This window comes from Nansenia antarctica, assembly GCF_963989245.1.
Source record: "Nansenia antarctica genome assembly, chromosome: 10".
Classification (NCBI taxonomy): domain Eukaryota; kingdom Metazoa; phylum Chordata; class Actinopteri; order Argentiniformes; family Microstomatidae; genus Nansenia; species Nansenia antarctica.
Window position 1 is genome coordinate 8,683,496 of NC_137680.1, and position 17,992 is coordinate 8,701,487.

The 17,992-nt window shown below is 42.0% G+C and overlaps 1 protein-coding gene across 1 annotated transcript in view; it reads left to right on the forward strand.

The window, feature by feature from the left end:
• Positions 1–17,992, forward strand: part of adam15 (ADAM metallopeptidase domain 15) — a gene marked incomplete at both ends in the record, with an annotated part of 34,121 nt that overhangs the window by 1,877 nt on the left and 14,252 nt on the right. The window contains 17 exons of the mRNA XM_080540938.1: positions 5,820–5,896; positions 6,153–6,231; positions 6,947–7,023; positions 7,553–7,757; positions 7,851–7,916; positions 8,210–8,281; positions 9,600–9,769; positions 10,353–10,437; positions 10,695–10,843; positions 11,979–12,156; positions 12,436–12,528; positions 12,799–12,994; positions 13,525–13,633; positions 14,195–14,390; positions 14,582–14,659; positions 14,989–15,100; positions 16,442–16,601. Of these exons, the coding sequence (XP_080397064.1) occupies positions 5,820–5,896; positions 6,153–6,231; positions 6,947–7,023; positions 7,553–7,757; positions 7,851–7,916; positions 8,210–8,281; positions 9,600–9,769; positions 10,353–10,437; positions 10,695–10,843; positions 11,979–12,156; positions 12,436–12,528; positions 12,799–12,994; positions 13,525–13,633; positions 14,195–14,390; positions 14,582–14,659; positions 14,989–15,100; positions 16,442–16,601 (2,102 nt within the window). The remainder of the gene's footprint in view (positions 1–5,819; positions 5,897–6,152; positions 6,232–6,946; positions 7,024–7,552; positions 7,758–7,850; positions 7,917–8,209; positions 8,282–9,599; positions 9,770–10,352; positions 10,438–10,694; positions 10,844–11,978; positions 12,157–12,435; positions 12,529–12,798; positions 12,995–13,524; positions 13,634–14,194; positions 14,391–14,581; positions 14,660–14,988; positions 15,101–16,441; positions 16,602–17,992) is intronic.

The following is a 17,992-nucleotide window of genomic DNA, read 5'->3' on the forward strand; positions in this document are numbered from 1 at the left end:
CTGACCATGTAACCGCAGGGTCCCCGGTTCGATTGCATCTGGGGACATATCCTGCATGTCATCCCTCCTCTCTCTCTCACCCATCCTTCCTGTCTGAATCTTCACTGTAACTGTCAAGAAAAATGAAAAATATGAGTGGGACTGCCCCACTCAGAAAAAATAACTTTAAAAAAAAGAAATCTACGGTAGTTGAATTCCCCCATAGTTATACCTGGCTATGTGTTCTTAAATCCATCTTCATCCATTCACTTAGCTATCACTTTCATCCAGAGTGACCCCTAAGTCAGGAGTTCACTCAGAGCTTTCCCTTCACATGATGAAGTTGCACTGACATGTCTCAGTAGAAGTCCACTGACATCGATAGAGCTAACAGGGCCCAGGGGGGGTGTGGTTATGAAATGTTTATGCTGGACTTGGACTGTATCCAGTATTTCTCTGCTCAAGTCTAATCGATGGAAATGTTTCAGTAGTGTTACTGACATGTTTCAGTAGTGTTACGGACATGTTTCAGTAGTGTACTGACATGTTTCAGTAGTGTTACAGACATGTCTCAGTAGTGTTACTGACATGTCTCAGTAGTGTACGGACATGTCTCAGTAGTGTACGGACATGTTTCAGTAGTGTACTGACATGTCTCAGTAGTGTTACTGACATGTCTCAGTAGTGTACTGACATGTTTCAGTAGTGTTACGGACATGTTTCAGTAGTGTTACTGACATGTTTCAGTAGTGTACTGACATGTCTCAGTAGTGTTACTGACATGTCTCAGTAGTGTACGGACATGTTTCAGTAGTGTACGGACATGTCACAGTAGTGTACGGACATGTTTCAGTAGTGTACTGACATGTTTCAGTAGTGTACTGACATGTTTCAGTAGTGTACGGACATGTTTCAGTAGTGTTACTGACATGTCTCAGTAGTGTACTGACATGTCTCAGTAGTGTTACTGACATGTTTCAGTAGTGTACGGACATGTTTCAGTAGTGTACTGACATGTTTCAGTAGTGTTACTGACATGTCTCAGTAGTGTACGGACATGTCTCAGTAGTGTTACTGACATGTTTCAGTAGTGTACTGACATGTCTCAGTAGTGTACTGACATGTTTCAGTAGTGTACGGACATGTTTCAGTAGTGTTAGTGACATGTCTCAGTAGTGTACTGACATGTTTCAGTAGTGTTAGTGACATGTCTCAGTAGTGTTACTGACATGTTTCAGTAGTGTTACTGACATGTCTCAGTAGTGTACGGACATGTCTCAGTAGTGTACGGACATGTTTCAGTAGTGTACTGACATGTTTCAGTAGTGTACGGACATGTTTCAGTAGTGTTACTGACATGTCTCAGTAGTGTACGGACATGTTTCAGTAGTGTTACTGACATGTTTCAGTAGTGTACGGACATGTTTCAGTAGTGTACGGACATGTTTCAGTAGTGTTACTGACATGTTTCAGTAGTGTACGGACATGTCTCAGACAGTAGTGTACGGACATGTCTCAGTAGTGTACGGACATGTCTCAGTAGTGTACGGACATGTTTCAGTAGTGTACTGACATGTTTCAGTAGTGTACGGACATGTTTCAGTAGTGTACTGACATGTTTCAGTAGTGTTAGTGACATGTCTCAGTAGTGTACGGACATGTTTCAGTAGTGTACAGACATGTCTCAGTAGTGTTACTGACATGTTTCAGTAGTGTACGGACATGTTTCAGTAGTGTACTGACATGTTTCAGTAGTGTACTGACATGTTTCAGTAGTGTTACGGACATGTTTCAGTAGTGTTACGGACATGTCTCAGTAGTGTTACTGACATGTTTCAGTAGTGTACGGACATGTTTCAGTAGTGTACGGACATGTTTCAGTAGTGTACGGACATGTCTCAGTAGTGTACGGACATGTTTCAGTAGTGTACGGACATGTCTCAGTAGTGTACTGACATGTCTTAAGTAGTGCACCTGGGTCCACAAACCTGCTTCCTGCTTGTTCTGATAGACCAAATAAGAGAGATAAACAGTGAAGGCACTAATATAGACGGATATCCCAGGAGGTCTGATTTGTCTTTCCATCCCCTTGTGGTCTTCCGCTGAGCTGAAAGAGCTGGAATGGAATCATGATTCGCCCTGTTCCCTCCCTGTTTTCACTTCCTCTGTTAAACACGGCTGCACCCCCCCTCCTCCCTTATTTCTTTCTTCTCCAGTCACAGGCGGCGCCCCCTGAATGGACCCCACCCAGCATTCATGGGCCGGTGAGCTCATCTTGTGACTGGCAGGGGAGCACGGCCTAGAACATTACATCATTAAGATGAGGGAGTGGGGGCCTTTAGAGTCGCAGGTTACTCTGTATATCGGAGTGGAGGCTCAAGCATTCCCTCATCCTAGATTGATCATCTTGCAGTCTTTGGGAAGTGAGAGTGAAATGAGAGACCAGGAGAATATGAGGGCAGAATGGGTCAGAGGAAGGGAGGGCAAGCTTAGAATAATATTAGGGAGAGAGAGTAAGAGAGAGAGAGAGAGAGAGAGAGAGAGAGAGAGAGAGAGAGAGAGAGAGAGAGAGAGAGAGAGAGAGAGAGAGAGAGAGAGAGAGAGAGAGAGAGAGAGAGAGAGAGAGAGAGAGAGAGAGAGAGAGAGAGAGAGAGAGAGAGAGAGAGAGAGAGAGAGAGAGAGAGAGAGAGAGAGAGAGAGAGAGAGAGAGAGAGAGAGAGTGGGAATGAACAAGGGAAGATCATTTCTGAAGAAGAGAATTAAAGAGAAGGGAAGGGTGTGACGAAGAGAAGGGCGAGTCATTAGTAAACAAGGGTAGAGAGGGTGGGTGTGTCTTGGTCAAACTTGGTGTTTGAGCGTATGGTAAATGCTAAGTGGGAAGCTTGGGATGAGTCTGACATCACAACATGGAGTTGAGATTTAAAACAGTTAAGATTTGGGTTAGGTAAAAGTAAGGGTTACAGATAGGGTTAGGATTTCGGGTGCTCCGCCTTCTCTACCATAACCAGATGTGGCACTATGAGTTTCTTCTGTAACTTTTGGCCTATTTACCACAATCTAGAATAGCTGTCCTCCAAATATTTGTTCTGACTGCCCCATCCCCCCCCCCCCACCCCCCTTACACAGATATTCACACTCTCTTCCTCTTTCTACCCTATTTTTTTCTGTTATTGCTTCTTCTTGGTTTTCTACCAAGCGTGCAGCAAGAACTCCACCCAATGTGCCTCAAATATTTGTCATCCATTGGACTCCTGCCCTGGTAATACAAAAACACAAACCCACCCAACATAGCTCAGCACACACACGCCTTCAACATGTTGAATCCAAAGCCTTTTGATTATGATAAGTCTATAGAGACTAGAAATAGACATCTATGCCTATGTTTTCATTGAATCATATGAGGAATCCCACTAAATGAACAGCTTCTACTTGGATCTCTCTGATATTCATGGCTTTTTTTGCACATCCAATTCATGATTAATGTTAGCCTACAGTGTGAGTAGTTGAGTCATTGATAATACGTTGTCTATGTGGAGTCCAGTGCCCCTGTGTGTAGGGGTGCAATGGCTCAGTTGGCCCACGGTTCAGTTTGAACCTCGAAAGATAAAATAAAAATGCTACTGTTTATTTACAAACTGTTACTTGCTTATATTTTAACATGAAGAAATGTAAATATATATAAACAAAAAACATGCATTTCACGAGCATGCATTTCACTTGCTGAAGACAAAGCTAAAGGCAGAAAGACCCACAAACAAACAACAACTGAAGACAGCTGCAGTAAATCCCTGGCAAAGCATCACAAAGGAGGAAACCCAGCATCTGGTGATGTCCATGTGTTCCAGACATCAGGCAGTCATTGCCTGCAAAGGATTCTCGACAAAGTATTAAAAATGAACATTTTATTTATTATTATGTTAATTTGTCCAATTACTTTTGAGCACCAGAAAATAGGGGACTGTCAAATGGTTGCAATTCCTAAACATTTTATACAATATTTTTGTTCAACCCCTTGAATTAAAGCTGAAAGTCTTCAATTACATCTCGATTGTTTAATTTCAAATCCATTGTGGTGGCATACAGAGCCAAAATTATGGAAATGGTGTCATTGTCCAAATATTTCTGGACCTAACTGTAGATAGATAGATAATATAATATAGACATTTAGTGCAATAAAATGTAGACAGTCACAGACTTCTTCTTAGTTACAGACATATCTGCCATTCCCTATTCTTTCTCCTCTCCTGGACCCATTCCTTAACCAATTTCAACCCCTGTTCCCATCGGCCACCCGGAAAGGAGAAAGCGAGGAAGCAGCCGCAGTACAGCACTGACAGGAAAGGGAAAGCACTTTTCTTGCTACCGACTTCAAAGGTGGAGCCACTAAAACCAGCCAAAAAAGCAACAGAATGTCAGGAAAAGCTGTTGAGATGAGGAGCCAGTTTAGCTCCTGCTGCGTAGTATAATGATGGAAGTGGATGTGGAAAGGGAGGAGAGGGAGGATGCTTTTGCTGAGAGAGTAAAGGAAATGTAAAGTCAAGTATGGGAAGTCTGTTAATAGCCTTTTCCTCAGTGCCTATCCTGACAGTCAGCAAACTGATTCAGCTTGTTTGCCTTCTCCATCCACCGGCAATAAGGTGCTCACAGGCACCAATTGTGGACCTGGTGTTCAGAAGCTGTGGATTTTTAAGTGCAGATGTAAGGGTTGACAGCTTCAACATATGAAGGGAAGGTTGCAGGTTGCAGCTCTAAAGGCATTTGAAAAGCTCTGTACCATTCTGTCATTCTGCATCAGTTTGCAGTCTTTGAAGAGTTTGCAGCAATAAGCAATAGAAGAGCCACACTTGATCTTGATACAGGCATACATCTTGAACATGAGCTTAAAAACTCAGGCAGATCCAGAAATGATGAGCCTCTATCCTAAATCAGTTTGGACCATTATAAGAGCTTTTGGATTCTAAACAGCTAAAGAAACAGAACTGTACAGTACTATGTGTACAAGATAAGGACAGAGTAAAGAAAGTCACACCATCTCAAATTCAGTTCATGTCAGCTGAATGTTGAGTCGTTTGATGGGATACGGATTGATCAGCTGAAGGGATTCATAGTGTATCCATTTGAGTGTTTATGTAACAATGGAGCTTGAAACGCATTGCTGAAACGTTGTCTGTCAACTACTAGGACATCTGTCATTCCGCTATTGCTTACAGTACAATCTGATACTAAAAATGCTGTAATTGAGGTACACAAGAAATCCTGATCCTCATTCTTTTACTTTCATCAGGTTATTCAAAGTCCACTTTGTGTGGTACTTGCTGTTTCAGTAAGAAGATTGTCTTGTTGCCATCGCAATCTGCTCTTGGCTGCTTTGATTAAGCCACTCATCACATGCTAACCATAAATAACACTTGTTATAAAACTGGGGCAGTTGGCATCGACGACAACAACGACAACAAAGAGCATTTTGTCAAGAAGAGGCTTTAAAGTAGCTAATGGAAACAGAATATTAGTTTATTGTCCATTTGAGGATGGTAATCTGCCTTTGGCATCACCATGCAAAATAAAAACATGCACATGAATACACATTATCATCACATCAAAACACCATACTATACACACACGGAACACACACCCTCTGAAACATACTGTATGCACACACACCCTCTGAAACATACTGTATGCACACACACCCTCTGAAACATACTGTATGCACACACCCTCTGAAACATACTGTACAGTGCACACACATGTACATATCGTTGCATAATAATGTGTTGCACAACCAAATAAAACAGAGACTTCTGAGGATAAACATGTGCTGTTGTTTTTTTTATTAACAGAACGGTCACCCAGACAAACTACAGTGTGGTCTCAAAGTCGGAGGCAGCATCTACTTTTTGGACCTGGAGAAAAACCAGTAAGCTCCTTTTTAAGAAATAATTTACTTAGAAATATTTGAGTAAACACTGAATATGTATCTTTACCCTTGGCCTCGTCTTTTCTGAATGGAGGATTGTTTGTCAAGCACAATGTCCCTGACACAGAAATATGTGATCATCAACCAACCAACCAACTCATTATGTTGAGTATGGGCAATGTAACAATGTAACATTCAGCTTAAGGAAGTGGCCTGACTGAACATAACTGAACTGAACTCTCTGCTTCTCTTGCAGTGATCTCCTGCCCAAGCCCCCTAATGTGTTCTACTACCTTCCTAATGGCACCGGGGTCTCTGTGGAGGAGAGCCCAGTGGTGAGTGTTGGAACTGCATATACATGTTACGGTACATGTGGGAATACGGTACATGTGGGAAAACTAGGGTTAGGGTTAGGTGCTACGTCGACTTGGTACATGCTGGCATGTCTAACCCTAACCCTAATCCTATCCCTAACCCTAACCTTAACCGTAGCACCCTAGGACCTAACCCTAACCCTAGTTTTCCCACATGTACCGTCTTCCCACATGTACCGTAACATACATATCTTCATGTAGTACTCTCATTTTCATCACTACTGTTTTGTCACTTTCACTGTTAACATACGGTAAGATTAATCTAAATCTATATCTGTGGATATGTTCCAATAGCCAGCACTTCATTCATGGAATTGACATTTTATTCCATAAATTCAGGTGATTTTGGCATGCAATTCAGATGAGGCTAATCTAGGATCTATTGGAATACAGTGCTGCTAACTATGTGCTGCTGGTTGCTAACCAACTGCTGCTGGTTGCTAACTATGTGCTGCTGGATGCATTGTTTCTATTATAAAGTGCTTTGAATTGCATTCATGTACGAAAGGCGCTATATAAATAAAGTTTCACTTCACTTCACTTCACAAAGTAGAAAAGGGATTTAACAGATGCATTCACTACTGGCCTGTAACAACTGAGGGTGAGATGCACATTCACCTCATCATGAAAAAGGCTAATCCATCCATTTAAAAGGAGCCTGACTCTTCTCTTTCAGACTCACTGCTACTACCATGGTTCAGTGAGAGGATTCCCACAGTCTAGGGTGGCTCTCAGTACCTGCTCTGGACTCAGGTAAGACATGGTATTTGTCTCTCACTCAGAACCACAGTCCGGTCTGCTCTACATGTGTTTCTGAGCGTGTGACAGTTAAAGTGGTTACAGTGAGGTTAATGGGTTCAGCTAAAGGATAACCTTCGGATACGTATTTATTTATCTTTTGTAACACTTGCATAAGGGTTAAAAGCTTAAGGTTCACCAGATGATCTTTTTATCCATCCTTAATCCAATCTGGATTAATCAGCAAGAACGCTGACCTCGCAGGCCCTGTTAAACTCACTGTTTTTAATCTGGGGATCTTTGCCTCGACGGATACCTCAACGGATATCCAAAGAAACTTGTAGGAAATCCCTGGAAAGACCTCTGGAACTTCTTGTTCGTATGTGTGTACAGGATTATGTTTTCGTACATGGGAGGACCTTGTGGACCATGAGGCCCCCAGCATTGGGTTCAGGGGGGGGTTGGGGGGTTTATAGGTCAAACTGAACCATTTCCATTTTGAAGCCATTTTGTGTTCCATGCTGTACTTGTTTTCCACTCCCAGGGGTGTGGTGGCCATCAACTCCACCCTGAGCTTCGAGCTTCAGCCCGAGGAAGACCACGGGGGTGAGGAAGGTGCGGAGGAGAGTGGAGGGGCCGAAGAGGAGGGGATGCACCTACTCTACCCGCTGGAGGGATCCAGTTCGGGTGGCTGTGGGGTATCCCACATGCCTGTACCCCCCATCCATGTCCTGCCACGAGTGCACAGAGTGAGAAACTCCAAAACGTTTAGCTGAAATTGGTAACGTGTTGAGAATTTGACGACATGACATTTCTTTTGTTTTTCACTTTGCTCTTTGCAGAGTAAGAGGGACATCCTCTCTGAGATCAAGTACATTGAGCTGGTGCTTGTTGCTGATCATAAAGAGGTAATTCAAGGTTCCTTTTGAGGGCAATGCATAATATGACATTATGTAGATTTACTTGTTTAGACTTCACCTTTAGCATGACTTGTTTTGGGGGGGTTATGCATTTGGGGGATTGTACTTAGTGAAATTGTTTAATTTAGGTAAACATAGTTCAGTAGGGACCTCCTCACTTGCATTTAGGTGTATCTATATATTGAAGTGTAATGTCCCATAGTGTCATTAGCATTATGAAGAAACCTCAGAACATTGAGACTAATCCTGTGTCATCTTCTCCGTCACTATCCTTCTTGCAGTACCTCAACTATCAGAAGAACAACAAGACCATCCTCTATCGAATGTTGGATGTGGCCAACCAAGTAGACTGGGTAAACCTATGTACATTGTGTTTAATTGTGTACATTTCAATTTATTTCAGCTAGATGTATTTCATATATGGAACTAGATATGTAAAAGTTAAAGAAGGTAATCCATCACACTGCATTTTTAGGGTTGTCACTGTTTAAAAATGATGATGATAAGTGGGATCCTTGGGACGGCCCTATCCTGAACTCTCTAACCCTAACCTTAACCCATACCCTGCAGAAGAACATTTAGCAAAGCACCCAGAAAAAAAAACGTCAGTTGTGCGTACAATGTTTGTTGCCTCTTGCCCCATTTTTTAGCCTATCAAATACATTTGAAAGAGGCACAAATATGAGAATGAATCTATTTCATCTCGTAACATCCCGCTTATTTGCACTGTTGTGTGTTGCTGCGCATATGAGGGAATGTGTGATGAAAAAAAAGAGCAGAAAAAAATTAAATAAACAAGTTAGCCTACAGAGCACCGCTATTCTGTCACGAACTGGCCTGATAATAATGAATTTAATTTTTTTATTTGATGACTTGTTTGATTGTTTGATAACGTGAAACTTAAGTTGTGAACGAATCGCGAGTGTCAATGCTTTTCTATGATACTACTGATGACGTATCAGGGTCTTGAAGGGTTATCCCATTTCATAGGGGAAGATTTTCAACCACACCACCCCTTGTGACTCTGTTCTGATGGGCAAGACAAAAAGCGAGTGGCACTCCAAAATGAGGGGTAGGGGTAGAAAAGGGAAATGGAATTGGGCCTTTCTGTAATTCATGAGCTGATCTGCTATCCAATCAACTCTGTTTTGCCAAATATAGGATATATTCTGTACGTAGAAGGAGATAATCTATCTAGCAAGATTAAGCAAAACTCTGCAATCACAAACGAAGAAGGGAACACAAATGTCAGTACCGTTAGTCATTTCTACCACAAAAGGATGGATCAACAGCTCTTTTGGCAGCACTTCACAACTACTATCTGCCGCAGCACGCAGCATTGAGATAGCTCATTGTTACCATGACAACATGTATATTTTAAACAGTGACCCTATGTATATGTCTTACTGCTCTGTCATCTGTTTTGTTGTATGTATGTGTTATATATGTTACGGTACATGTGGGAATACGGTACATGTGGGAAAACTAGAGTTAGGGTTAGGTGCTACGTCGACTTGGTACATGCTGGCATGTCTAACCCTAACCCTAATCCTAACCCTAACCGTAGCACTCTAGCACCTAACCCTAACCCTAGTTTTCCCACATGTACCGTGTTCCCACATGTACCGTAACATATGTACTGATATAAAAATATATCTATTCTTCAACTAGTTCTACCGGCCTCTGAACGTGCGTGTGGCCCTGACCGGTCTGGAGATCTGGAGCGACCAGGACAAGATCCAGGTGGACAAGAGCCCCACTGAGACCCTCAACCGCTTCCTGGAGTGGCGCACCAGAGAGCTGCTGCCCCGCCTGCGACACGACAATGCCCAACTTGTCATGTGAGTCAAGTGATTAGATTAACTGAACAACACGTTAGTTATGAGGGTGTAATTTGAAATCTTCACTGACCTGTTCATAAGAGGAGAGCTCTTCTTATGAAGCTCGCAATCTCTATGGCAAGACGCATCATAGTCGAAAGAAAAAAGTCTGACATCCGAAAGCTAAACACTAGGGGCCGGTTTCACAGACAAGGCTTAAGCCTAGTCCTGGACTAAATCACACTTTCAATGTAAAATCTCCATTGAAGATGCTTTTTAGTCCAGGATTAGGCTTAAGCCTAGTCTGTGAAACTGGCCCTAGAACTATTTTTGGTTTCTCTAGTGTTAAAGTAATAATTATAATGTTTTGACCACACACATATCATTGTTTTCCCCATCATCCCAGAAATGGAGACAATGTCAAAAACTATGCAGATTAGAATATATATTTTAAAAAAGTTTTTAAACTACATCATGTTTATTTTTATTATTTTCGTTAGCCACGTTACAAATGTTTATGGTTATAGTGATTGTTTATCATGACCCTAAGTACATGTGCCCACAATGCAGTGGGTAAAATCAACTGTATGTGTTTTCGATCCAGGGGCGACGCGTTTCATGGAACCACGGTCGGAATGGCGTCCCAATCATCCATGTGCTCCAAAGACCGATCTGGAGGTGTCAACGTGGTGAGTTAGCACAGTGGTAACAGCACCTTCAGGTCAATGTGAACATGACTTTTGATGCTTTGTGAATATACAGTAAGTAGAAGATGATGTCCTACCACATTAGCTTTGTCTGTAGTGGGTGGTGGATGCCCTCTTGTGGCAATTTTAGTTTTGTGATATTTGCAGGCTGTGTTAGTTTGGTCTGCACTGCAGTATGGTGGAAGTGGAAGACTTCTCTCTATCACTTTCCCACTGTCTCTCTCTCTCTTTCTCTGCAGGATCATCTGGTCAGTGTGCTGGGGGTGGCATCAACCATTGCCCACGAGCTAGGCCACAACCTGGGAATGAGCCACGACACAGCGGAGCGGCGCTGCCTGTGCCAGAATGAACCACGCCTGGGAGGCTGCATCATGGAGCCCTCTACTGGGTGAGTAGGGGGGGTTGATATTTTTTATTTTTTTTTTAAACAAAGTTTTTATTCAAAGAGTACATATACACGAAGGATACACAAATATCACAGATGACTCTTTCTTTCGTGTTTTTCTTTTCTAAACATGAAAATCAAATAACCCCCCCCCCCTCCCTCCCTCTCTTAATTACATACATTTAAATGTTTTCTTTTTTTTCTAAACAAACATTTTCAACATAGACAAGAATTAGGCTAGACATTTTCGGGGGGTTGATATGTTAACACAGTACTAACTAATCAACTAATCAACAACAACATTGGCACTCATACAGAGAAAGTTAGATAACGTCAGCTGGAAGCAAGTTCGTTACCTTTAGACAAGCAGGACTTCGTTACAGTAATGATGTTATCCAACAACATGTGTGACGGCAGCTGGTGAAAGGGGGAACAAGTCGGCAAACAACCAAATGTTCGGACTTTTATTCTGAAAGATGTACATACATTTCAATGTTGTTAAAGATGAACTAACACAGCTTGTTTTGTGAGCCTGCTAACAATGTAAAGTAGTGTTATAGTTAACTAGGTAGTAGTGGGGATTACTCACCCACGAATCCATTACATTGCAATATTTTGGCTTGACTAGCGAGTGTGTCATTGATATTCAACAGCGTTGAAATGTATTACCAATTTTTCAGAATAAAAATCTGAACATTTGGATTGGTTTCACATGCTTATTCACATGCTTATTTCAAATGCTTATGTGCTTATTTCACATGCTTATTTCAAATCCCATAGTCACTGAAAGTTTGCAATTTTTCACGTCTTCTTTTTTTTTTCTCCCCTTACTCTCCAGTCCTTCTCAAAGGCAGAAATCAAAGCACCAGTCTGAAATTAAACATGACTAAAATAAAAGGGTTTGATTAGTAAAAAATAACCCCCTACCCCTAATTATTAATCTACTGTAGCTGCTGTTGGCACTTTTTAACGTATTTCCATCAGGGAATTTAGAGAGACTGTGGTCAAAGGCAAGAAGGTATAGGGAATCAGTGGAGATTATGTTTTGTGTAAAGAGGCCCTTTGATTGGATAAGGAGTTCTGTGCTTCTATGCTCTCCTCCACTGTCTCTCCTTGTGCACTCTGACCCCTGCCTCAGGTCCATGCCTGGCCAGCTATTCAGCAGCTGCAGTGCCCAGGACCTGTCCCTCAGCCTGCTCCATGGCGTAGGGATGTGCCTCTTCAACGTGCCTCAGCCTGAAAAGCTCCTGGGGGGGCCTCGCTGCGGGAACCTCTACGTAGAGAAGGGGGAGGAGTGTGACTGCGGCCTGCTTGACGTATGTATCAGGATAAACTGCATCGGAATATTATGTCTTGGTATCCTGACGTCTGAAGTTTCTTTCTATATGGTTTGAGTGCGAGTACCCTGTTGAATGTTTCAGGACAATGAAACAGCAACATACTCATTGATACTAGTGGATTCAAATGAGATCTGTCGGTCGAAATGGCTGTCGGTGTCATATCTTAGCGATACTATGCTGCTACTGTATGTCCACTGTAGTCTTTCTGTTTATTCATGATTATCAATCACCATGCCCTCTGTTTTAATATGGCAGGAGTGTAAGGATCCGTGCTGCAACGCCACCACCTGTAAACTGGTTCCTGGTGCACAGTGTTCCTCCGATGGCATCTGTTGTGAGAACTGCAAGGTGGGCAAAACCCTCTCCGAATGCTGACTGACACTCATGCAAATTCATTACTTATGATATGCTTTCTTGAATAAATCTGAATAAACTATTCTCATTGGGGTACAAGTGTAAATGTTTCAGAACATTTTCAGAACATTTTCTAAAGCATATGCATAAGCGTATTAATTCTATTCATGACTGTCATTACAAATTAATTAAGTAAAATATCGAAGTCTGAGCATGAATTTCTGACCCCGCTCCCCCCTCCTCCTCTCCTTTGTTATCCTCCAGCTCCGTACAGCTGGGGGTGTGTGTCGTGAGCCCCTGGGGGAGTGTGACCTGTCAGAGCACTGCACCGGCACCTCCCCCTACTGCCCCCCCAACGTCTTCCTGAAGAACGGCGAGCTCTGCGAGGGAGGAACCTCCTACTGCTACAGCGGGGTCTGCATCAGCCTCAACTCCCAGTGCCAGATGTTGTGGGGACCAAGTGAGTTAGACTGGTGCAATGTCAGGCTCTAAAATTGGATTTTATATCAATGTGGGGACCTAGTGAGTTAGACTGGTGCTATGACAGGCTCTAATATTGGAATTCATCAATATGAGGACGTAGTTACATTTATATTGTCAGTGCACATGACTGGGATTGACACTAGTTAGATTCTTAGTCAGATGTTATATACAGTTCCCTGCATAAGTAATGGAAGCATTTTTTCTTCTTTTGGTTTTATACTCCAAAGATTTTTCGATTTTAACTCTTCTTAATTACTATGAGGTTAAAGTGGAGCCTTTATTTGATGGTATTTGTGTAAGTATAGGTTTCACCATTCAGAAATGACAACTCTTTTTGGCCCAGGGCGCCAAAAGTAATGGAACAATTGGCGTCACATGTGTTTCTTGTTAGTCAGGTGTGTTCACATACTTTATGCAGGCATAAGAGAGCTGTCAATGTCTAGTATTGATTCAAGGCTTTGCATTTGCCCATTTTATTGCCGTTTATTGCTCTCTTGTACCTTCCAGATTCCACACATGCACCGGCAGTTTGCTTTTCTTCAGTCAACAAGCAGGGCAACAAATATGGCAACTGTGGTCAGCTGACCAATGGAACCTACATCCCCTGCTCTAGCCCGTAAGTACCACAAGATTAAAGAACTGGAATATCATGTTGTTAGTTAGTTAGTTAGTTAGTTAGTTAGTGTAGCAGATTACGTTGCCGACTTGAAATCTTGCATTTGTGTCACCCTCGCCCAACCAAACCTAGGTTTTGTTAAGGTAATGGTTCATAAATACACTGATGTGTTCAGCCTGGGGCAGACGGATCGTACATTACCGGTACATTAAATGTATCTTCTTCTTTTTTTCGACTGGGCAGTTCCACTTATTTCACTATTTTTTTTTTACTCCTTTACTCCTAACCCTAACCCTTTTGGATAGAGATAGTGGAGAAAGATGGGAAGTCAGGTGGAGAGGGTTTCTCAGCAGGGCCGGATTGAAACTAATGCTGACATTGGAATATGTGTGCACTGAAGGCTATGATACTAGACCACTGGACCACCTCATGCAATTCTTATTTATTTAACTTTTCCGAGAATTGGTCTTGTTGGAGATTTATTTTAAGCATAATAGTTAAAACATCCACAACACAGTATACAGTATATATCGTTTTTGTGATCATTGCTCTTTTCTGCAGAGACGTGCATTGTGGGAGGATCCAGTGCCAGGGTGGGAACGACCGTCCATTGCTTGGCACCAATGCAGAAATTCTGACCACCAAAGTCCGACTCAATTACACCGACTTTGTCTGCAGGGGGACCTACTTCCACCTGGGCGAAGATGTCTCAGACCCTGCCATGGTGGCAGAGGGCACTGCCTGTGGGCCTGGCAAGGTTGGCATCTCCAGAGACATAGATTAGGCCTCAGCTTATTGGTTGATTGTATTTGAAGTACAAATGTGTATAATATGTCACTGATGTGTACATTGATACAGTTGTGCATAAAAAACCAAATGCATAAAAAATATCAGGAATTATGAAATGCACTGAACAATGCACTGTTTTTGATGTGGTGACTGATTCAGGCGTGCTGGAACCAGCGGTGTCAGGATGTGTCTGTGTTTGGCGTTGAGGAGTGCCACAGCAAGTGCAATGGCCATGGGGTGAGCAAGCCAGCATCAACCGTCCCTTATGAGGTTCATAGGTCAAGAGAGAGAAATGAATGATTGTTGTCCTCAATGCTTGAGGTAGAATGCTTGAGGTAGAAGCTGCCCTTAGCCATCCTTAACCATACCCCAAACCTTACCTTAAAAAAGCTAAAAAGCCATGATAAGCCATCAGTATCGATCAAGGAATCAGATCACGTATGATAAAGAACATTCAGTGAAGAGTGCTGTTTTGGTGTTGTGGTCGAGCACTGGTCTTCACGTACATTTTGTACAAAAATAAATATCTCCTTTGTTCTCAACACTTGTCCACACTTCATTCCCAGGTGTGCAACAGCAATAAGAACTGCCACTGTGAGGTAGGCTGGGCCCCCCCAGACTGTCGCTACGCCGGCCACGGAGGCAGTGTGGACAGTGGTCCCGCCAGGGCACCCAGAGGTACCTGTCCTCATCCTCGCTACCGTCACTCTACCACTCATGCACTACATCATGCTTCTCACATGCTCCCTTCTGGATTCGGATGGCATTTGTCGAGTTATGACACAGTAGATTACACTGTAACAATTCAATACCCGTAGCTTCTGCCGTAACAATTCTTCTTCTTCTGCTGTAACAATTCAATACCCGTAGCTTATGTTGTTCTGCTGTAACAATTCAATACCCGTAGCTTCTGTTGTTCTGCTGTAACAATTCAATACCTGTAGCTTCTGTTGTTCTGCTGTAACAATTCAATACCCGTAGCTTCTATTGTTCTGCTGTAACAATTCAATACCCGTAGCTTCTGTTGTATCATAGAATGCAGTTGTTTTATTTACTTGCATTACGAAGACGAAACGAAAGACAGTAGTTGGATAAATAAATCAGAGAAAAGTCATGGCGTGCTCTAAAAAAAAGAAAGGTAGACAGCGAAAACAGAGCTTTTAATCAAGAATGAACAGACGTGTTTTGAACAGAATGTTCATTCTCCCCACTGGCAGTTCAAAACCTGTATGTCTCATATGTTCCGAGGCAATGGCAATTATTAACAGCAGCCATGTGAAGCGCCGCTACGAGGCAAAACACAAATCTTTTGAGCAAATATATCCACTCAAATCTGAGGGCACAGAAAATTCACTATCAAAGAGCCCAATATGATCGATCCACCAGAATACTAACGCACTAATGAATGCTAATGAATGTGCTAATGAATGTTCCCTTAAAGTTGCTTGTATTTTGGGTCAACATAAAAAACATATACTGATGGAGGGGTTGTCAAGGAGTGCACGAGTGCAGTAGCTGAAATCTTACTTGAGGGAAAACAAAAAGAAGAGTTTTGTGAAAAAATCAACCAGATACCTATGTCAGCATCATCACTTTATTTTTCAAAAGCTCTCTTTACATTCTCTCTCTTTATGCTTTACATTTAAATGCAGCCCTTATTTTACTTGAAATGAGAAAAGAACATTTCATTATTATTAGAGTACTTATTATTTATAATGAAATATAAATAAATGAACATTTCCAATAAATATTGTTGAAATATTATTGAATTGTACTTTATTTATTTGATTTGACAGTCAGTTGTTGACTACCGGTACATGCAGACGTTGATACAATTACTAGGCTACTTCAATATATATGACATACAGTATGTGTATATATGGCACTGAATCATAAAGCAAGCTAGACATTATGATGTTCCGGACCTTTGCTTGAGGAAGATCTTTCATGATCTTTTTTCATGATCTTTCATGACTTTGACCAAAGGCTTCTCTAAATGAACATTCTCTGTATCCCTAGACTCGGACCCAGCACACGTGGCCCTGCTGGTCATCTTCCTCTTCGTCCTACCGATAGTGCTCCTCTTCCTCGCCCTGCGTTACCCTAGCTGTCGACGCAGCCTATTCTGCCTGGGGACTGGCAGCCCCTTCCATAAGGCCGGCGGCCGCCAACAGAGCCGGTAAGAGCCCTGAGACAGGGGTACAAGCTATGTGTCCATATGGTGAAAGATGTTGTTTCAAAGTTGAGATGTCAAAAAGTATATGTGGGTGGGTTTCTTTTACAGGAATAGATCTCGCCTTTCCCTGAAGAGCAAAACGCAGATTGTACAGTCAACCTTCATGCCAGGGCTAGATTATGGTGATATCATCTACCAAAATGCTGCAGTCACCACTCTTAAACCCCTGGATGCCATTTATCATAGCGCCCTTCGCTTTATCACAGGTGATAGTTGTAATACCAGTGATTGCATCCTTTACCAAAAGGTCAGCTGCACCTCATAAATATTGTGTAGAACAGACCATTACTCCTGTTTTGTGTATAAAGCCCTACTGTATAAGCTCCTGGTTTACCTAATTAATTAATTTATAATAATTTTGCCATTTAGCAGACGCTTTTATCCAAAGCGACTTACAATTACGAATTACAGGGACATTCCCCCTGGAGTAACTGAGGGCTAAGTGCCTTACCCAAGGGCACACTAGTAGTGGTGTGGCTTCAGGCGGGATTTTGAACTCACAACCTGAGTCCAACTCACTATCCACTAGACCACCACTACCCTACCCTACACTACTACTTTACCTCATCTTGTTATTGTAAGTATAAGAACATAAGTTACCAAACCACGTTACCTCACTGCTGAAACAACCGACAGTACATCACAGTTGGTTGTTCTGGTACCACTCAGGCAATTTAACATTTTGATCGAGGACCTCTTTGTTGAAAAATCTGATTGTTTTTCCTGATTGTGTTTTATAATGTTGTAATTTTGTATGATGTGTATTTTTTAAATTATGTGTAAAAGAGACCTTGGTCTCAATGGAACTCCCAGTCAAAATAAAGAGAGAATAAGAGAAGGTAAGAGGATGATTACGGTACATTAGAGAGATAGAGCGAGAGTGTAAGGTGGTTTCATTGGGTTATAACTTGTTGCCAAGAGAGTGCATTGTTGTGAGTTCTGCAGGTCTCAAGGCCTGCAGAACACACGGCACACGGCCCTGATTTTGTCGCACCCGCCGAATTCGATTCCATTGTTTTGAATGAGACAATGCACATGGCGTGCGATGCGATATTATCGCACGACAACATGTCGCACGACAACAAAAAGGGGTAGTGGTGGTTAGGGATGGGACGATTATCGTGTTTATCGTTAATCGCGATAAAAACACCCGCGATAACTTTATCGTGGAGAATTTTAATTAGTTGAATAATCGTCATAACCGTTTTTTTTTTTTTTTCTTTTTTTTTTTTAAATGACTGAACTTTTTAAATAGGCACTACATTTTATAAACACTGCTTTGTCTGTCTGTTTTTATTGTATGTATTAATGTATGTGACCTATGTGTGTTTTTT